This window comes from Oncorhynchus tshawytscha, unplaced genomic scaffold (assembly GCF_018296145.1).
Source record: "Oncorhynchus tshawytscha isolate Ot180627B unplaced genomic scaffold, Otsh_v2.0 Un_contig_588_pilon_pilon, whole genome shotgun sequence".
Lineage (NCBI taxonomy): Eukaryota > Metazoa > Chordata > Actinopteri > Salmoniformes > Salmonidae > Oncorhynchus > Oncorhynchus tshawytscha.
Window position 1 is genome coordinate 350,001 of NW_024609810.1, and position 20,000 is coordinate 370,000.

At 45.9% G+C, this 20,000-nt stretch overlaps 1 protein-coding gene across 1 annotated transcript in view; it reads right to left on the reverse strand.

Annotated features, from left to right (window-relative positions):
• nell2b (neural EGFL like 2b) overlaps positions 1-20,000 on the reverse strand; it is a 109,911-nt gene that overhangs the window by 6,216 nt on the left and 83,695 nt on the right. Inside the window, 3 exon segments of the mRNA XM_042318601.1 lie at positions 5,536-5,712; positions 5,911-6,104; positions 10,244-10,384. Of these exon segments, the coding sequence (XP_042174535.1) occupies positions 5,536-5,712; positions 5,911-6,104; positions 10,244-10,384 (512 nt within the window).

Here is a 20,000-nt window from a genome sequence, read left to right on the forward strand (position 1 = left end):
GAGAAACAGAGAGAGAGAGAAACAGAGAGAGGGAGATATAGAGACAGATTTATTTATTAGAGGGAGATATAGAGACTAGAGAGAGAGACAGTTGAGACAGAGAGAAACAGAGAGAGAGAGAAACAGAGAGAGGGAGATAGAGACATTGAGTCACGTTGTTGTCTACATTGTTTTCTACAGAGAGAAAACAGAGAGAGAGAAACAGAGAGAGAGAGAAACAGAGAGAGGGAGATATAGAGACAGAGAGAGAGAGAGGCAGAGAGAGCGACAGAGAGAGACATTATTTATTTATTATTTATTATATTTCTACTAAGGGCTGTTCTTGTCTTCATTGTTGTCTACATTGTTGTAAACATTGTTCTCTATATTAATGTCTACATTGTTGTCTACGTTGTTGTCTACATTGTTGTCTACATTGTTGTAAACACTGTTGTCTACATTGTCTACATTGTTGTCTACATTGTTGTCTACATTATTGTCTACATTGTTGTAAACACTGTTGTCTACATTGTTGTCTACATTGTTGTCTACATTGTTGTAAACATTGTTGTCTACATTATTGTCTACATTGTTGTAAACACTGTTGTCTACATTGTTGTCTACATTGTTGTCTACATTGTTGTAAACACTGTTGTCTACATTGTTGTAAACATTGTTGTCTACATTGTTGTCTACACATTGTTGTAAACACTGTTGTCTACATTGTTGTAAACATTGTTGTCTACATTATTGTCTACATTGTTGTAAACACTGTTGTCTACGTTGTCTACATTGTTGTCTACATTGTTGTAAACATTGCTGTCTACATTGTTGTAAACATTGTTGTCTACATTGTTGTCTACATTGTTGTCTACATTTTTGTATACATTTTTGTATACATTATTGTATACATTTTTGTATACATTATTGTCTACATTGTTGTAAACATTGCTATAAACATTGTTGTCTACATTGTTGTCTACATTGTTGTAAACATTGTTGTCTACATTGTTGTCTACATTGTTGTCTACATTGTTGTAAACATTGTTGTAAACATTGCTATAAACATTGTTGTCTACATTGTTGTCTACATTGTTGTCTACATTGTTGTCTACATTGGTGTAAACATTGTTGTCTACATTGTTGTATACATTGTTGTCTACATTGTTGTCTACATTGTTGTCTACATTGTTGTAAACATTGTTGTAAACATTGTTGTAAACATTGCTGTCTACATTGTTGTAAACATTGTTGTCTACATTGTTGTCTACATTGTTGTCTACATTTTTGTATACATTATTGTCTACATTGTTGTCTACAGTGTTGTATACATTATTGTCTACATTGTTGTAAACATTGTTGTAAACATTGCTATAAACATTGTTGTCTACATTGTTGTCTTCATTGTTGTCTACATTGTTGTAAACATTGTTCTCTATATTAATGTCTACATTGTTGTCTACGTTGTTGTCTACATTGTTTTCTACATTGTTGTAAACACTGTTGTCTACATTGTTGTCTACATTGTTGTAAACACTGTTGTCTACATTGTTGTCTACATTGTTGTCTACATTGTTGTAAACACTGTTGTCTACATTGTTGTCTACATTGTTGTAAACATTGTTGTCTACATTGTTGTCTACATTGTTGTAAACACTGTTGTCTACATTGTTGTCTACATTGTTGTAAACACTGTTGTCTACATTGTTGTAAACATTGTTGTCTACATTGTTGTCTACATTGTTGTAAACACTGTTGTCTACATTGTTGTAAACATTGTTGTCTACATTATTGTCTACATTGTTGTAAACACTGTTGTCTACGTTGTTGTCTACATTGTTGTCTACATTGTTGTAAACATTGTTGTCTACATTGTTGTCTACATTGTTGTCTACATTGTTGTCTACATTTTTGTCTACATTTTTGTATACATTATTGTCTACATTGTTGTAAACATTGCTATAAACATTGTTGTCTACATTGTTGTCTACATTGTTGTCTACATTGTTGTAAACATTGTTCTACATTGTTGTCTACATTGTTGTAAACATTGTTGTCTACATTGTTGTCTACATTGTTGTCTACATTATTGTCTACATTGTTGTAAACATTGTTGTAAACATTGCTATAAACATTGTTGTCTACATTGTTGTCTACATTGTTGTCTACATTGGTGTAAACATTGCTATAAACATTGTTGTCTACATTGTTGTCTACATTGTTGTCTACATTGTTGTCTACATTGTTGTAAACATTGTTGTAAACATTGCTATAAACATTGTTGTCTACATTGTTGTCTACATTGTTGTCTACATTGTTGTCTACATTGGTGTAAACATTGTTGTCTACATTGTTGTATACATTGTTGTCTACATTGTTATCTACATTGTTGTCTACATTGTTGTCTACATTGTTGTAAACATTGTTGTAAACATTGTTGTAAACATTGCTGTCTACATTGTTGTAAACATTGTTGTCTACATTGTTGTAAACATTGCTATAAACATTGTTGTCTACATTGTTGTCTACATTGTTGTCTACATTGTTGTCTACATTGTTGTCTACATTTTTGTATACATTATTGTCTACATTGTTGTAAACATTGTTGTAAACATTGCTATAAACATTGTTGTCTACATTGTTGTCTACATTATTGTCTACATTGTTGTCTACATTGTTGCTTTGGCAATATTGACGCAACGGTTTTCATTCCAATAAAGCAACTTGAGTTTGAGAGAGAGAGAGAAAGACAGAGAGAAAGGCAGAGAGAGACAGAGAAAGGCAGAGAGAAAGGCAGAAAGAGAACGAAAGACAGAGAGAAAGGCAGAGAGAGACAGAGAAAGGCAGAGAGAAAAGCAGAAAGAGACAGAGAAAGACAGAGTGAGAAAGGAGAAAGAGAGATAGAAAGAGAGAGAGAGAGACATGCAGAAAGGCAGAGCGAAAGGCAGAGAGAGACAGAAAGGCAGAGTGAGACAGAGAAAGGCAGAGAGTGAGAAAGGAGAAAGAGAGATAGAAAGAGAGAGAGAGACATGCAGAAAGGCAGAGAGGCAGGCAGAGAGAGAGAGAAAGGCAGAGAGTGAGAAAAGAGAAAGAGAGATAGAAAGAGAGAGAGGCATGCAGAAAGGCAGAGGCAGGCAGAGAGAGACAGAGAAAGGCAGAGAGTGAGAAAGGAGAAAGAGAGATAGAAAGAGAGAGAGAGACATGCAGAAAGGCAGAGAGAAAGGCAGAGAGAGACAGAGAAAGGCAGAGAGTGAGAAAGGAGAAAGAGAGATAGAAAGAGAGAGAGAAATGCAGAAAGGCAGAGAGAAAGGCAGAGAGAGACAGAGAAAGGCAGAGAGTGAGAAAGGAGAAAGAGAGAGAGACATGCAGAAAGGCAGAGAGAAAGGCAGAGAGAGACAGAGAAAGGCAGAGAGTGAGAAAGGAGAAAGAGAGAGAGACATGCAGAAAGGCAGAGAGAAAGGCAGAGAGAGACAGAGAAAGGCAGAGAGTGAGAAAGGAGAAAGAGAGAGAGACATGCAGAAAGGCAGAGAGAAAGGCAGAGAGAGACAGAGAAAGGCAGAGTGAGAAAGGAGAAAGAGAGACATGCAGAAAGGCAGAGAGAAAGGCAGAGAGAGAGAGAGAAAGGCAGAGAGTGAGAAAGGAGAAAGAGAGATAGAAAGAGAGAGAGACATGCAGAAAGGCAGAGAGGCAGGCTTGGCACCGGTCGATAGCACAGAGAGATTTACTGCCATATGTTCGCTGAACTTTTATGATTCAATTGGGATTGGTAGACTTTAAATCCCTTGTCTCACGACAACAAGACAGAAGCATCCAGTCCAGTCCAGTCTGTATACCCACAGCACTGACACACTCAGGCTTCTCAAGAGCCACATTCTGGGTCTACCTCTTTCTCCTCCATACAGTATGTCACTGAAAACGAATCAGCTTCTACTCTGCTGGCACTGGGCCTGCTGAGGGTTCATATACTAGCATGGTATTAGCCTACCAAACATGCAGTACCCAAATCTGGGACATGATATTTCAAAAAACAGAGATTCTCTAGCTGGTGGGGTAGTTGGGCAAATGTTCTACTGGCCTGGTCTGAACACTACTAGCCTGGTCTGAACGCTACTAGTCTGGTCTGAACATTACTAGCCTGGTCTGAACAATACTAGCCTGGTCTGAACACTACTAGTCTGGTCTGAACACTACTAGCCTGGTCTGAACACTACTAGCCTGGTCTGAACACTACTAGCCTGGTCTGAACACACTACTAGTCTGAACTGGTCTGAACACTACTAGCCTGGTCTGAACACTACTAACACTGGTCTGAACACTACTAGCCTGGTCTGAACACTACTAGCCTGGTCTGAACACTACTAGCCTGGTCTGAACACTACTAGTCTGGTCTGAACACTACTAGTCTGGTCTGAAAACTACTAGCCTCAGGCTTGTGGGTTACATTCATGTCCATCCCTTCCATCACTACCCCAGTAACTCAGTATGTACTGGTATTATCCTCCACTACCCCAGTAACTCAGTATGTACTGGTATTATCCTCCACTACCCCAGTAACTCAGTATGTACTGGTACTATCCTCCACTACCCCAGTAACTCAGTATGTACTGGTACTATCCTCCACTACCCCAGTAACTCAGTATGTAAAGGTGCTATCCTCCACTACCCCAGTAACTCAGTATGTACTGGTACTTTCCTCCACTACCCCAGTAACTCAGTATGTACTGGTACTATCCTCCACTACCCCAGTAACTCAGTATGTACTGGTACTATCCTCCACTACCCCAGTAACTCAGTATGTACTGGTACTATCCATCACTACCACAGTAACTCAGTATGTACTGGTACTATCCTCCACTACCCCAGTAACTCAGTATGTACTGGTACTATCCTCCACTACCCCAGTAACTCAGTATGTACTGGTACTATCCTCCACTACCCCATTAACTCAGTATGTACTGGTACTATCCATCACTACCACAGTAACTCAGTATGTACTGGTACTATCCTCCACTACCACAGTAACTCAGTATGTACTGGTACTATCCTCCACTACCCCAGTAACTCAGTATGTACTGGTACTATCCTCCACTACCCCAGTAACTCAGTATGTACTGGTACTATCCTCCACTACCCCATTAACTCAGTATGTACTGGTACTATCCATCACTACCACAGTAACTCAGTATGTACTGGTACTATCCATCACTACCACAGTAACTCAGTATGTACTGGTACTATCCTCCACTACCCCAGTAACTCAGTATGTACTGGTACTATCCTCCACTACCCCAGTAACTCAGTATGTACTGGTACTATCCTCCACTACCCCATTAACTCAGTATGTACTGGTACTATCCATCACTACCACAGTAACTCAGTATGTACTGGTACTATCCTCCACTACCCCAGTAACTCAGTATGTACTGGTACTATCCTCCACTACCACAGTAACTCAGTATGTACTGGTACTATCCTCCACTACCCCAGTAACTCAGTACTGTATGTACTGGTACTATCCTCCACATCTCTCTACAGTGTCTGTCCATGCCAACTCACCATACACTGGCACTGCTGGCAGTTCTCCACCCAGGTGTCTCCACTGCTGTATGTAATGAGTCTGTTCTGGTGCAGACACTGGCTGCTGAGGCCGGGGTTACACTCTGGACAGCAGAACAGGTCGGCTGTGGTGGACTCACAGTCACACACCATCCTACGACACATCACCAGACCAGACTGTAGGGGGGAGAGAGAGAGCGAGAATGAGAGTGAGAGAATGAGTCAGACTAAGCTTTTCCTTTCAGATCTATATTTTGACATGTTAGATTTAGCATTAGATTATAACTGCAATATAAAACTCTGATTGGAAACTCTTCTTCCCAAAATACTCCAATTCCCATGATTCCCCAGGAGGTTCTACAGTACATCACTCACCTGGCAGGAGCAGACGGAGCACCTGTCATTGTCCAGCACCCAGATCTGCCCGTTGTGTTTGTGCTTGTTGTCATGGTTACAGTCCCCGGTGCAGTTCTTGCCGTGAGGGCACCTGCAGTCGTAGCCTCCGTCCACGTTGAAACACACCGTATCGTTAGCACAGCTGTGTCTTTCTGTCGCACACTCATCTATATCTGCAGAGAGGAGGGACAGACTACAGGTTAGTGTATGAAGGAGGAGGTACAGACTACAGGTTAGTGTATGAAGGAGGAGGTACAGACTACAGGTTAGTGTATGAAGGAGGGACAGACAGACTACAGGTTAGTGTATGAAGGAGGGGCAGACAGACTACAGGTTAGTGTATGAAGGAGGGACAGACAGACTACAGGTTAGTGTATGAAGGAGGAGGGACAGACAGACTACAGATTAGTGTATGAAGGAGGGACAGACAGACTACAGGTTAGTGTATGAAGGAGGGGCAGACAGACTACAGGTTAGTGTATGAAGGAGGGACAGACAGACTACAGGTTAGTGTATGAAGGAGGGACAGACAGACTACAGGTTAGTGTATGAAGGAGGGGCAGACAGACTACAGGTTAGTGTATGAAGGAGGGACAGACAGACTACAGGTTAGTGTATGAAGGAGGAGGGACAGACAGACTACAGGTTAGTGTATGAAGGAGGAGGGACAGACAGACTACAGGTTAGTGTATGAAGGAGGGACAGACAGACTACAGGTTAGTGTATGAAGGAGGAGGGACAGACAGACTACAGGTTAGTGTATGAAGAGGGACAGACAGACTACAGGTTAGTGTATGAAGGAGGAGGGACAGACAGACTACAGGTTAGTGTATGAAGGAGGAGGGACAGACAGACTATAGGTTAGTGTATGAAGGAGGAGGTACAGACAGACTACAGGTTAGTGTATGAAGGAGGAGGTACAGACTACAGGTTAGTGTATGAAGGAGGGACAGACAGACTACAGGTTAGTCTATGAAGGAGGAGGTACAGACTACAGGTTAGTGTATGAAGGAGGGACAGACAGACTACAGGTTAGTGTATGAAGGAGGAGGGACAGACAGACTACAGGTTAGTGTATGAAGGAGGAGGGACAGACAGACTACAGGTTAGTGTATGAAGGAGGAGGTACAGACTACAGGTTAGTGTATGAAGGAGGAGGGACAGACTACAGGTTAGTGTATGAAGGAGGAGGGACAGACAGACTACAGGTTAGTGTATGAAGGAGGAGGGACAGACAGACTACAGGTTAGTGTATGAAGGAGGACAGACAGACTACAGGTTAGTGTATGAAGGAGGAGGGACAGACAGACTACAGGTTAGTGTATGAAGGAGGGACAGACAGACTACAGGTTAGTGTATGAAGGAGGAGGGACAGACAGACTACAGGTTAGTGTATGAAGGAGGAGGGACAGACAGACTATAGGTTAGTGTATGAAGGAGGAGGTACAGACAGACTACAGGTTAGTGTATGAAGGAGGAGGTACAGACTACAGGTTAGTGTATGAAGGAGGGACAGACAGACTACAGGTTAGTCTATGAAGGAGGAGGTACAGACTACAGGTTAGTGTATGAAGGAGGGACAGACAGACTACAGGTTAGTGTATGAAGGAGGAGGGACAGACAGACTACAGGTTAGTGTATGAAGGAGGAGGTACAGACAGACTACAGGTTAGTGTATGAAGGAGGAGGTACAGACTACAGGTTAGTGTATGAAGGAGGAGGGACAGACTACAGGTTAGTGTATGAAGGAGGAGGGACAGACAGACTACAGGTTAGTGTATGAAGGACAGAGGGACAGACAGACTACAGGTTAGTGTATGAAGGAGGAGGTACAGACTACAGGTTAGTGTATGAAGGAGGAGGGACAGACAGACTACAGGTTAGTGTATGAATGAGGAGGGACAGACAGACTACAGGTTAGTGTATGAAGGAGGAGGGACAGACAGACTACAGGTTAGTGTATGAAGGAGGAGGTACAGACAGACTACAGGTTAGTGTATGAAGGAGGAGGTACAGACTACAGGTTAGTGTATGAAGGAGGAGGGACAGACAGACTACAGGTTAGTGTATGAATGAGGAGGGACAGACAGACTACAGGTTAGTGTATGAAGGAGGAGGGACAGACAGACTACAGGTTAGTGTATGAAGGAGGAGGTACAGACAGACTACAGGTTAGTGTATGAAGAAGGAGGTACAGACTACAGGTTAGTGTATGAAGGAGGGACAGACAGACTACAGGTTAGTGTATGAAGGAGGAGGTACACAGACTACAGGTTAGTGTATGAAGGAGGGACAGACAGACTACAGGTTAGTGTATGAAGTAGGAGGGACAGACAGACTACAGGTTAGTGTATGAAGGAGGAGGGACAGACTACAGGTTAGTGTATGAAGGAGGAGGGACAGACTACAGGTTAGTGTATGAAGGAGGAGGGACAGACTACAGGTTAGTGTATGAAGGAGGAGGGACAGACAGACTACAGGTTAGTGTATGAAGGAGGAGGGACAGACAGACTACAGGTTAGTGTATGAAGGAGGAGATACAGACTACAGGTTAGTGTATGAAGGAGGAGGGACAGACAGACTACAGGTTAGTGTATGAAGGAGGAGGTACAGACTACAGGTTAGTGTATGAAGGAGGAGGGACAGACAGACTACAGGTTAGTGTATGAAGGAGGAGGTACAGACTACAGGTTAGTGTATGAAGGAGGAGGGACAGACAGACTACAGGTTAGTGTATGAATGAGGAGGGACAGACAGACTACAGGTTAGTGTATGAAGGAGGAGGGACAGACAGACTACAGGTTAGTGTATGAAGGAGGAGGTACAGACTACAGGTTAGTGTATGAAGGAGGGACAGACAGACTACAGGTTAGTGTATGAAGGAGGAGGTACAGACTACAGGTTAGTGTATGAAGGAGGGACAGACAGACTACAGGTTAGTGTATGAAGGAGGAGGGACAGACAGACTACAGGTTAGTGTATGAAGGAGGAGGGACAGACAGACTACAGGTTAGTGTATGAAGGAGGAGGTACAGACTACAGGTTAGTGTATGAAGGAGGAGGGACAGACTACAGGTTAGTGTATGAAGGAGGAGGGACAGACTACAGGTTAGTGTATGAAGGAGGAGGGACAGACAGACTACAGGTTAGTGTATGAAGGAGGAGGTACAGCCTACAGGTTAGTGTATGAAGGAGGAGGGACAGACAGACTACAGGTTAGTGTATGAAGGAGGAGGGACAGACAGACTACAGGTTAGTGTATGAAGGAGGAGGAGGGACAGACTACAGGTTAGTGTATGAAGGAGGAGGGACAGACAGACTACAGGTTAGTGTATGAAGGAGGAGGTACAGACTACAGGTTAGTGTATGAAGGAGGAGGGACAGACAGACTACAGGTTAGTGTATGAAGGAGGAGGTACAGACTACAGGTTAGTGTATGAAGGAGGAAGGACAGACATACTACAGGTTAGTGTATGAAGGAGGAGGTACAGACTACAGGTTAGTGTATGAAGGAGGAGGGACAGACAGACTACAGGTTAGTGTATGAAGGAGGAGGTACAGACTACAGGTTAGTGTATGAAGGAGGAGGTACAGACTACAGGTTAGTGTATGAAGGAGGGACAGACAGACTACAGGTTAGTGTATGAAGGAGGAGGTACAGACTACAGGTTAGTGTATGAAGGAGGAGGTACAGACTACAGGTTAGTGTATGAAGGAGGGACAGACAGACTACAGGTTAGTGTATGAAGGAGGGACAGACAGACTACAGGTTAGTGTATGAAGGAGGGACAGACAGACTACAGGTTAGTGTATGAAGGAGGAGGTACAGACTACAGGTTAGTGTATGAAGGAGGAGGGACAGACAGACTACAGGTTAGTGTATGAAGGAGGAGGGACAGACAGACTACAGGTTAGTGTATGAAGGAGGAGGTACAGACAGACTACAGGTTAGTGTATGAAGGAGGAGCAGACAGACTACAGGTTAGTGTATGAAGGAGGGGCAGACAGACTACAGGTTAGTGTAAGAAGGAGGAGGGACAGACAGACTACAGGTTAGTGTATGAAGGAGGAGGGACAGACTGACTACAGGTTAGTGTATGAAGGAGGAGGGACAGACAGACTACAGGTTAGTGTATGAAGGAGGAGGTACAGACTACAGGTTAGTGTATGAAGTCAACAAACAAATACAGTTGAATTCCAGAGGGAAAATAGTAATGGGTGAGATATGTGTTTGTATAATGATTCCAGCACCTAAGATCCTTGTGTATACCAGTACTGTGCTCATACAGGTGAGTCTAGACCCCCAACTTACCTTCACAGGACTCCCCATTGGCTGAGAACATCCCGTTGTCATGGTAGCCGTCCCGACACTCACAGTGGTACCAGCCAGGCAGGTTAACACAGATGGCTCTGCTGTCACACTCCACGAAGCCATCGGTACACTCATCAATGTCTGGTGAGACACACACACACAGACACAAACACACACAACCCCGCTCACACAGATGTTTCAGTTTCAGGCTTGTTAAACACAGCTGGGCCTAATGCATTCATCTTTGCATTTGAGGTATGCAAATGTCAACTACACAGCCAGGCTTCTGTTATAGTAGCAGTGGCACATCCCGAGGATGGGTTTTATTCCCATTACAGTTTAAAACATCAAACACTAAGCCCTTTCAGAGGCACATTATCTCCTTTACAATTGGCTGGTGAGGTGGTTGGTGAGGTGGCTGGTGGGGTGGCTGGTGGGGTGGCTGGTGGGGTGGCTGGTGGGGTGGTTGGTGAGGTGGCTGGTGGGGTGGTTGGTGGGGTGGCTGGTGGGGTGGCTGGTGGGGTGGTTGGTGGGGTGGCTGGTGGGGTGGCTGGTGGGGTGGTTGGTGGGTGGTTGGTGGGGTGGCTGGTGGGGTGGTTGGTGAGGTGGCTGGTGGGTGGCTGGTGGGGTGGTTGGTGAGGTGGCTGGTGGGGTGGCTGGTGGGGTGGTTGGTGAGGTGGCTGGTGGGGTGGCTGGTGGGGTGGCTGGTGGGGTGGTTGGTGGGTGGTTGGTGGGGTGGCTGGTGGGGTGGTTGGTGAGGTGGCTGGTGGAGTGGCTGGTGGGGTGGTTGGTGAGGTGGCTGGTGGGGTGGCTGGTGGGGTGGTTGGTGATGTGGCTGGTGGGGTGGTTGGTGAGGTGGCTGGTGGAGTGGCTGGTGGGGTGGTTGGTGGGGTGGCTGGTGGGGTGGCTGGTGGGGTGGTTGGTGGGGTGGCTGGTGGGGTGGCTGGTGGGGTGGTTGGTGGTTGGTGGGGGCTGGTGGTTGGTGAGGTAGCTGGTGGAGTGGCTGGTGGGGTGGCTGGTGGGGTGGTTGGTGAGGTGGCTGGTGGGGTGGTTGGTGAGGTGGCTGGTGGGGTGGTTGGTGGGGTGGTTGGTGGGGTGGCTGGTGAGGTGGCTGGTGGAGTGGCTGGTGGGGTGGCTGGTGGGTTGGTTGGTGAGGTGGCTGGTGGAGTGGCTGGTGGGGTGGTTGGTGAGGTGGCAGGTGGGATGGCTGGTGGGGTGGTTGGTGGGGTGGCTGGTGGGGTGGTGGTTGGTGGGGTGGTTGGTGAGGTGGTTGCTGGGGTGGTTGCTGGGGTGGGGTGGCGGGTGGGGTGGCTGGTGGGGTGGTTGGTGGGGTGGTTGGTGGGGTGGCTGGTGGGGCGGTTGGTGGGGTGGTTGGTAAGGTGGTTGGTGGGTGGTTGGGTGGTGGGGGGTGGCTGGTGGGGTGGTTGGTGGGGTGGCTGGTGAGGTGGTGGGGTGGTTGGTGGGGTGGTTGGTGGGGTGGCTGGTGGGGTGGTTGGTTGGTGGGGTGGCTGGTGGGGTGGCTGGTTGGTAAGGTGGCTGGTGGGGTGGTTGGTTGGTGGGGTGGCTGGTGGGGTGGTTGGTTGGTGGGGTGGCTGGTGGGGTGGCTGGTTGGTAAGGTGGCTGGTGGGGTGGTTGGTTGGTGGGGTGGCTGGTGGGGTGGTGGGGTGGCTGGTTGGTTTGTAAGGTGGCTGGTGGGGTGGTTGGTGGGGTGGCTGGTGGGGTGGTTGGTGGGGTGGTTGGTAAGGTGGTTGGTGGGGTGGCTGATTGGGTGGCTGGTAGGGTGGTTGCTGGGGTGGTTGCTGGGGTGGCTGGTGGGGTGGTTGGTGGGGTGGCTGGTTGGGTGGCTGGTGTGGTGGCTGGTGGGGTGGTTGGTGAGGTGGCTGGTGGAGTGGCTGGTGGGGTGGCTGGTGGGGTGGTTGGTGGGGTGGCTGGTGGAGTGGCTGGTGGGGTGGTTGGTGAGGTGGCAGGTGGGATGGCTGGTGGGGTGGATGGCTGGTGAGGGGTTGGTGGGGTGGCTGGTGAGGTGGCTGGTGGGGTGGCTGGTGGGGTGGTGGTTGGTGGGGTGGTTGGTGAGGTGGTTGCTGGGGTGGTTGCTGGGGTGGCTGGCTGGTGGGGTGGCTGGTGGGGTGGTGGGGTGGTTGGTGGGGTGGCTGGTGGGGGCGGTTGGTGGGGTGGCTGGTGGGGTGGTTGGTAAGGTGGGGTGGTTGGTAAGGTGGCAGGTGGGATGGCTGGTGGGGTGGGTGGTGGGGTGGTTGGTGGGGTGGCTGGTGGGGTGGTTGGTTGGTGGGGTGGCTGGTGGGGTGGCTGGTTGGTAAGGTGGCTGGTGGGGTGGTTGGTTGGTGGGGTGGCTGGTGGGGTGGTGGGGTGGTTGGTGGGGTGGCTGGTTGGTTTGTAAGGTGGCTGGTGGGGTGGTTGGTGGGGTGGCTGGTGGGGTGGTTGGTGGGGTGGTTGGTAAGGTGGTTGGTGGGGCTGGTTGGGTGGCTGGTAGGGTGGTTGCTGGGGTGGTTGCTGGGGTGGCTGGTGGGGTGGTTGGTGGGGTGGTTGGTGGGGTGGCTGGTTGGGTGGCTGGTGGGGTGGTTGGTGGGGTGGCTGGTTGGGTGGCTGGTTGGGTGGCTGGTGGGGTGGTTGGTAAGGAGGTTGGTGGGGTGGTTGCTGGGGTGGCTGGTGGGGTGGCTGGTTGGGTGGCTGGTGGGGTGGTTGGTAAGGAGGTTGGTGGGGTGGTTGCTGGGGTGGCTGGTGGGGTGGTTGGTAAGGAGGTTGGTGGGTGGGGGGAGAACGGCTCATAATAATGGCTGGAATGAAGTGAATGGAATGGCATCAAAATGGAATCCAGGTGTTTGATGTGTTCAACATCATTACATTAATTCCGTTCCAGCCATTACTATGAGCCTGTCCTCCCCAATTTGAGTGCCACCAGCCGCCTGTGATCCGTAGGAGATGGAGAATCATCTCACTGGCCAGTGAGCAAAGCCATTGGGATAATGAAGGCTTGGATCATATAGTATCAGGCGTCTTGGAGCTCTATCAAATCCATCACTGTGTTACATGGAGGGGGTCAATCACCTTGAACCAGAGAGAGATCTCATCCATCACTGTGTTACATGGAGGGGGTCAATCACCTTGAACCAGAGAGAGATCTCATCCATCACTGTGTTACATGGAGGGGGTCAATCACCTTGAACCAGAGAGAGATCTCATCCATCACTGTTTAGTAATCATGAAGACCAGACCATTGATTCACTCCTCTGGCTGTACACTACATGGGAGCATGTTCAGTTAGGTGTCATTTGAAATATAGTAAGCTATATTACATTGTTCTACCTCTGTCACACTGCTACTGTAGGCACACCTTATTTTAGTAATAGTAGACACTAAGAGCACATTGAGATGCAATGAGAAACAGCAGGGAGAGATGGTGAAGAGAGAGAGGAGAGAGAGAGAAAGAAATGGAGAAAGCAAGAAAAAGAGAGAGAAATGAGAAATGGAGAGAGCAAGAGAGAGAGAGGGTGAGGTAGAAAGAAGGGATTTGTATTCCTGTCTATTTGAGTGACAGCTCACCGAAGTCATGAGTTCAGGTCTTGTTGTGGATGCTCAGAGTTCCTTCTATAGCTCCTGCATTTACATTAGTGTTTAACCCCACGCTCCCTTACTTCACCTGACTGCCAAGGTCAGTCTAAAGACACGTGCTTCGCCCTCTTCAGAACAGAGGATTAAAGAAGGGAGAGGGGGGATTGAGAGAGAGAGAGAACTGAGAGAGAGAGAGGGAGAGAGGGGGGAGAGAGAGAGAGCGAGAGAGAGAACTGAGAGAGAGAGAGAGAGAGAGAGAGAGAGGGGGGGAGGGGGAGGGGGAGAAGAGAGAACTGAGAGAGAGGGGGAACTGAGAGAGAGAGGAGAGAGAACATAAAATGCTCAGAAGACCTTGATTTTGTGAAAGGCTCTACTGAATGGTTGTGTGGTATTCAAAGGTAGTGTCTGTGTGTGGTGGTGGGGGTTGTTTCCATTGTCCCAGCAGGTCAAAGTGGAAGACTGAGAAACAAGCTGCAGACGGCTTACATGGAGGTACAGATACTTATTCTATTTGTTGAAGCATTTAACGACAGCTACAGTCTAAATCACATCACCATCTAACTACAGCTACAGTCCAAATCAAATCACCATTTAACTACAGCCACAGTCCAAATCAAATCACCATCTAACTACAGCCACAGTCCAAATCAAATCACCATCTAACTACAGCCACAGTCCAAATCAAATCACCATCTAACTACAGCTACAGTCCAAATCAAATCACCATGTAACTACAGCTACAGTCCAAATCAAATCACCATTTAACTACAGCCACAGTCCAAATCAAATCATCATCTAACTACTTCTACAGATCAAATCACCATCTAACTACAGCTACAGTCCCAATCAAATCACCATCTAACTACTTCTACAGATCAAATCACCATCTAACTACAGCTACAGTCCAAATCAAATCACCATCTAACTACAGCTACAGTCCAAATCAAATCACCATCCAACTACAGCTACAGTCCAAATCAAATCACCATCTAACTACTTCCAGATCAAATCACCATCTAACTACAGCTACAGTCCAAATCAAATCACCATCTAACTACAGTCCAAATCAAATCACCACAGTCCAAATCAAATCACCATCTAACTACAGCTACAGTCCAAATCAAATCACCATTTAACTACAGCTACAGTCCAAATCAAATCTACAGCTACAGTCCAAACAAATCACCATCAACTACTAATCAAATCACCATTTAACTACAGCTACAGTCCAAATCAAATCACCATCTAACTACTACAGCAGCTACACAGTCCAAATCAAATCACCATCTAACTACAGCTACAGTCCAAATCAAATCACCATCTAACTACAGCTACAGTCCAAATCAAATCACCATCCAACTACAGCTACAGTCCAAATCAAATCACCATCTAACTACTTCTACAGATCAAATCACCATCTAACTACAGCTACAGTCCAAATCAAATCACCATCTAACTACAGCTACAGTCCAAATCAAATCACCATTTAACTACAGCCACAGTCCAAATCAAATCACCATCTAACTACAGCTACAGTCCAAATCAAATCACCATCTAACTACAGCTACAGTTCGAATCAAATCACCATCTAACTACAGCTACAGTCAAATCAAATCAAATCACCATCATTTAACTACAGCTACAGTCCAAATCAAATCACCATCTAACTACTTCTACAGATCAAATCACCATCTAACTACAGCTACAGTCCAAATCAAATCACCATCTAACTACAGCTACAGTCCAAATCAAATCACCATCTAACTACAAGTCCAAATCAAATCATCTAAATCAAATCACCATCTAACTACAGCTACAGTCCCAAATCAAATCACCATCTAACTACAGCTACAGTCCAAATCAAATCACCATCTAACTACTTCTACAGATCAAATCACCATCTAACTACAGCTACAGTCCAAATCAAATCACCATCTAACTACAGCTACACCAAATCTAACTACAGCTACAGTCCAAATCAAATCACCATTTAACTACAGCCACAGTCCAAATCAAATCATCATCTAACTACTTCTACAGATCAAATCACCATTTAACTACAGCTACAGTCCCAATCAAATCACCATCTAACTACTTCTACAGATCAAATCACCATCTAACTACAGCTACAGTCCAAATCAAATCACCATCTAACTACAGCTACAGTCCAAATCAAATCACCATCCAACTACAGCTACAGTCCAAATCAAATCACCATCTAACTACTTCTACAGATCAAATCACCATCTAACTACAGCTACAGTCCAAATCAAATCACCATCTAACTACAGCTACAGTCCAAATCAAATCACCATCTAACTACAGCTACAGTCCAAATCAAATCACCATCTAACTACAGCTACAGTTTGAATCAAATCACCATCTAACTACAGCTACAGTCCAAATCAAATCACCATCTAACTACAGCTACAGTCCAAATCAAATCACCATCTAACTACAGCTACAGTTCGAATCAAATCACCATCTAACTACAGCTACAGTCCAAATCAAATCACCATCTAACTACAGCTACAGTCCAAATCAAATCACCATTTAACTACAGCTACAGTCCAAATCAAATCATCATCTAACTACAGCTACAGTCCAAATCAAATCACCATTTAACTACAGCTACAGTCCAAATCAAATCACCATTTAACTACAGCTACAGTCCAAATCAAATCACCATTTAACTACAGCTACAGTCCAAATCAAATCACCATTTAACTACAGCTACAGTCCAAATCAAATCACCATTTAACTACAGCCACAGTCCAAATCAAATCACCATTTAACTACAGCTACAGTCCAAATCAAATCATCATCTAACTACAGCTACAGTCCAAATCAAATCACCATTTAACTACAGCTACAGTCCAAATCAAATCATCATCTAACTACAGCTACAGTCCAAATCAAATCACCATTTATAGAAAGTGTATTTAATTGACAAAATATTATAAAAGTATAAGATAAATGAACTGGATGCTGCTGAGTAGCTGGACAAGTAAACAGTGAGGAATAACATAGTGTAGATGCGTCTCCATGCCTCTCTCCCTCCTTCCTCAGAGTATGGCTTAGCATTTAAGTGACTGTTGGTTGAACCAGGTCTTCATGAGGTCCACTGGGAAATCACTGTGGTTTGTAGTCACCGAGCACATCCCAAATGGCCCCCTATTCCCTACGTAGTCCACTACTATTAACCAGAGCCCTGTAGAATAGGGTACAATTTGGAACACAGTTACTGTGTGCCGGTCCCCAGGACATCACCACTCTGACTGTCTGTCGCTGCAGCACTGCAACTCATTTGTCAGGGATATGTCACTGTGTGTGTGCGCGTGCGTGTGGTGTGTGTGCATGTTTGAGTGTGTGTGCGTGCGCACGTGCACATCATGCTGACTGAGCTTACAGCAGACTTTTACTTTGAAAGCGAACCAATTCAGACTGTCTGCACACTGTGTTAGAACAAAGTTATGGCAGGCAATTTACACAGTGACCCACAAAACGCAGCCTCAATGAAAAGGTGAACTGCAATTACCATTTATAATATCTGGGCTGACTGCTAGCTGGGGACAAGGGACCATAAATATGTAGAGCCCATTCCTTTAAAACAGGAAGAACAATCTCTGGATGTATGATGGTCTTTGTAGAGTAGAAAATAAAATAAAATATTTGATACAGAGAATAAATTATTTGGGGTCAAGCAATAAACTTGATGATTGTTAACTAATTCATTATTCATCTTTTTAATGTACCCCAGGAACATATTTAATCTTCTCCTCTCTCCTCTCTACTCCCCTCCCTGCATCTCATCTCATCTCATCTCTCCTCTCCTCTCCTCTCCTCTCCTCTCCTCTCCTCTCCTCTCCTCTCCTCTCCTCTCCTCTCCTCTCCTCTCCTCTCCTCTCCTCTCCTCTCCTCTCTCCTCTCCTCTCCTCTCCTCTCCTCTCTTCTCTTCTCTTCTCTCTCTTCTCCTCTCTCTCTCTTCTCTTCTCCTCTCCTCTCCTCTCCTCTCCTCTCCTCTCCTCTCTCTCTCCTCTCCTCTCCTCTCCACTCCACTCCACTCCACTCCTCTCCTTTCCTCATCTCTTCTCCCATCCTTTCTCCTCCTCAACCACCCCTATCATCTCCTCTCCTCTTGTCCTCTCTCCCCACCCCTTCCCTCCCCCTCCTCTCCTCTACTCTCTCCTCCTCAACCACTCCTCTCCTCTCCTCCTCTCCTCTCCTCTCCTCCTCTCCTCCCTACTCCTCTCCTCTCCTCCTCTCCTCTCTCCCTCTACTCCTCTCCTCTCTCCTTCTCTCCTCTCTAGAACGTCAACCACTCCTATCATCTCCTCTCCCCTCCTCTCCTCTCTCCCCACCACTCCCCTCCCCTCCTCTCCTATCTCCTCCTCTCCTCTCTCTTCTTCTCCTCCTCTCTACTCCTCCTCTCCTCCTCTCTCTTCTCCTCTCTATTCCTCTCCTCATCTCCTATTTACTTCTCTCCTCCTCCTCTCCTCCTCTCCTCTCTACTCCTCTCCTGTCTACTCCTCTCTTCTCTATTCCTCTCCTCTCTCATCCTCTCCTCATCTCCTCTCCTCTCTTCTTTCCTCTCTCCTTTCTCCTCTCCCCTCCTCTCTATTCCTCTCCTCTCCTCTCTCATCCTCTCCTCATCTCCTCTATTCTTTCCTCTCTCCGTTCTCCTCTCCCCTCCTCTCTATTCCTCTCCTCTCCCCTCTCCTCCCTACTCTTTGACTAACTCACTCCTACCACGATCTCTCCAGCAACAACTACCATCACTGTTGAAGACGGCAACTTGGCATTGTGACGTTTGAAGTCAGGAATGTCTTTGTTGTGTCATCAACCTGTCACTCGGGAAACTCAGCAGGTTTGCCGACTGCGTCACAAGCAACACATTACTCACAGGATTGTGGGTAATGCTTTACAACATTCCCCCCACCAGCATCCTCTCCCTTCAACCCGCCCCAAAAACTTTATCGAGACGAGCTTTACCGAGACGAGAAAGAACAAACGTAGTGACAGGAAGTCTTATCAAAGAGACTCCACTCTCTACCTCATTAGGATTCTCTCTAACAGAGAAATAGAGACAGAGAGAGACTTCCACAAAGGTGTGAATGATCTGAGAAACAAGGCAAGAAGGACCTTCTATGTCATCAAAAGGAACATAAAATTTGACATACCAATTAGGATCTGGCTAAAAATACTTGAATCAGTTATAGAACCCATTGCCCTTTATGGTTGTGAGGTCTGGGGTCTGCTCACCAACCAAGATTTCACAAAATGGGACAAACACCAAATTGAGAGTGCATGCATAATTCTGCAAAAATATCATTCGTGTACAACGTAAAACACCAAAAAATGCAGAGCAGAATTAGGCCGATACCCACTAATTATCAAAATCCAGAAAAGAGCCGTTCAATTCTACAACCACCTAAAAGGAAGCGATTCCCAAACCTTCCATAACAAAGCCGTCACCAACAGAGAGATAAACCTGGAGAAGAGTCCCCTAAGCAAGCTGGTCCTGGGGCTCTGTTCACAAACACAAACACACCCTACAGAGCCCCAGGACAACAGCACAATTAGACCCAACCAAATCATGAGAAAACAAAAAGATAATTACTTGACACATTGGAAAGAATTAACAAAAAAACAGAGCAAACTAGAATGCTATTTGGCCCTACACAGAGAGTACACAGCGGCAGAATACCTGACCACTGTGACTGACACAAAATTAAGGAAAGCTTTGACTATGTACAGACTCAGTGAGCATAGCCTTGCTATTGAGAAAGGCCGCCGTAGGCAGACATGGCTCTCAAGAGAAGACAGGCTATGTGCTCACTGCCCACAAAATGAGGTGGAAACTGAGCTGCACTTCCTAACCTCCTGCCCAATGTATGACCATATTAGAGAGACAGATTTCCCTCAGATTACACAGATCCACAAAGAATTCGAAAACAAATCCAATTTTGATAAACTCCCATATCTACTGGGTGAAATTCCACAGTGTGCCATCACAGCAGCAAGATTTGTGACCTGTTGCCACGAGAAAAGGGCAACCAGTGAAGAACAAACACCATTGCAAATACAACCCATATTTATGCTTATTTATTTTATCTTGTGTCCTTTAACCATTTGTACATTGTTAAAACACTGTATATATATATATAATATGACATTTGTAATGTCTTTA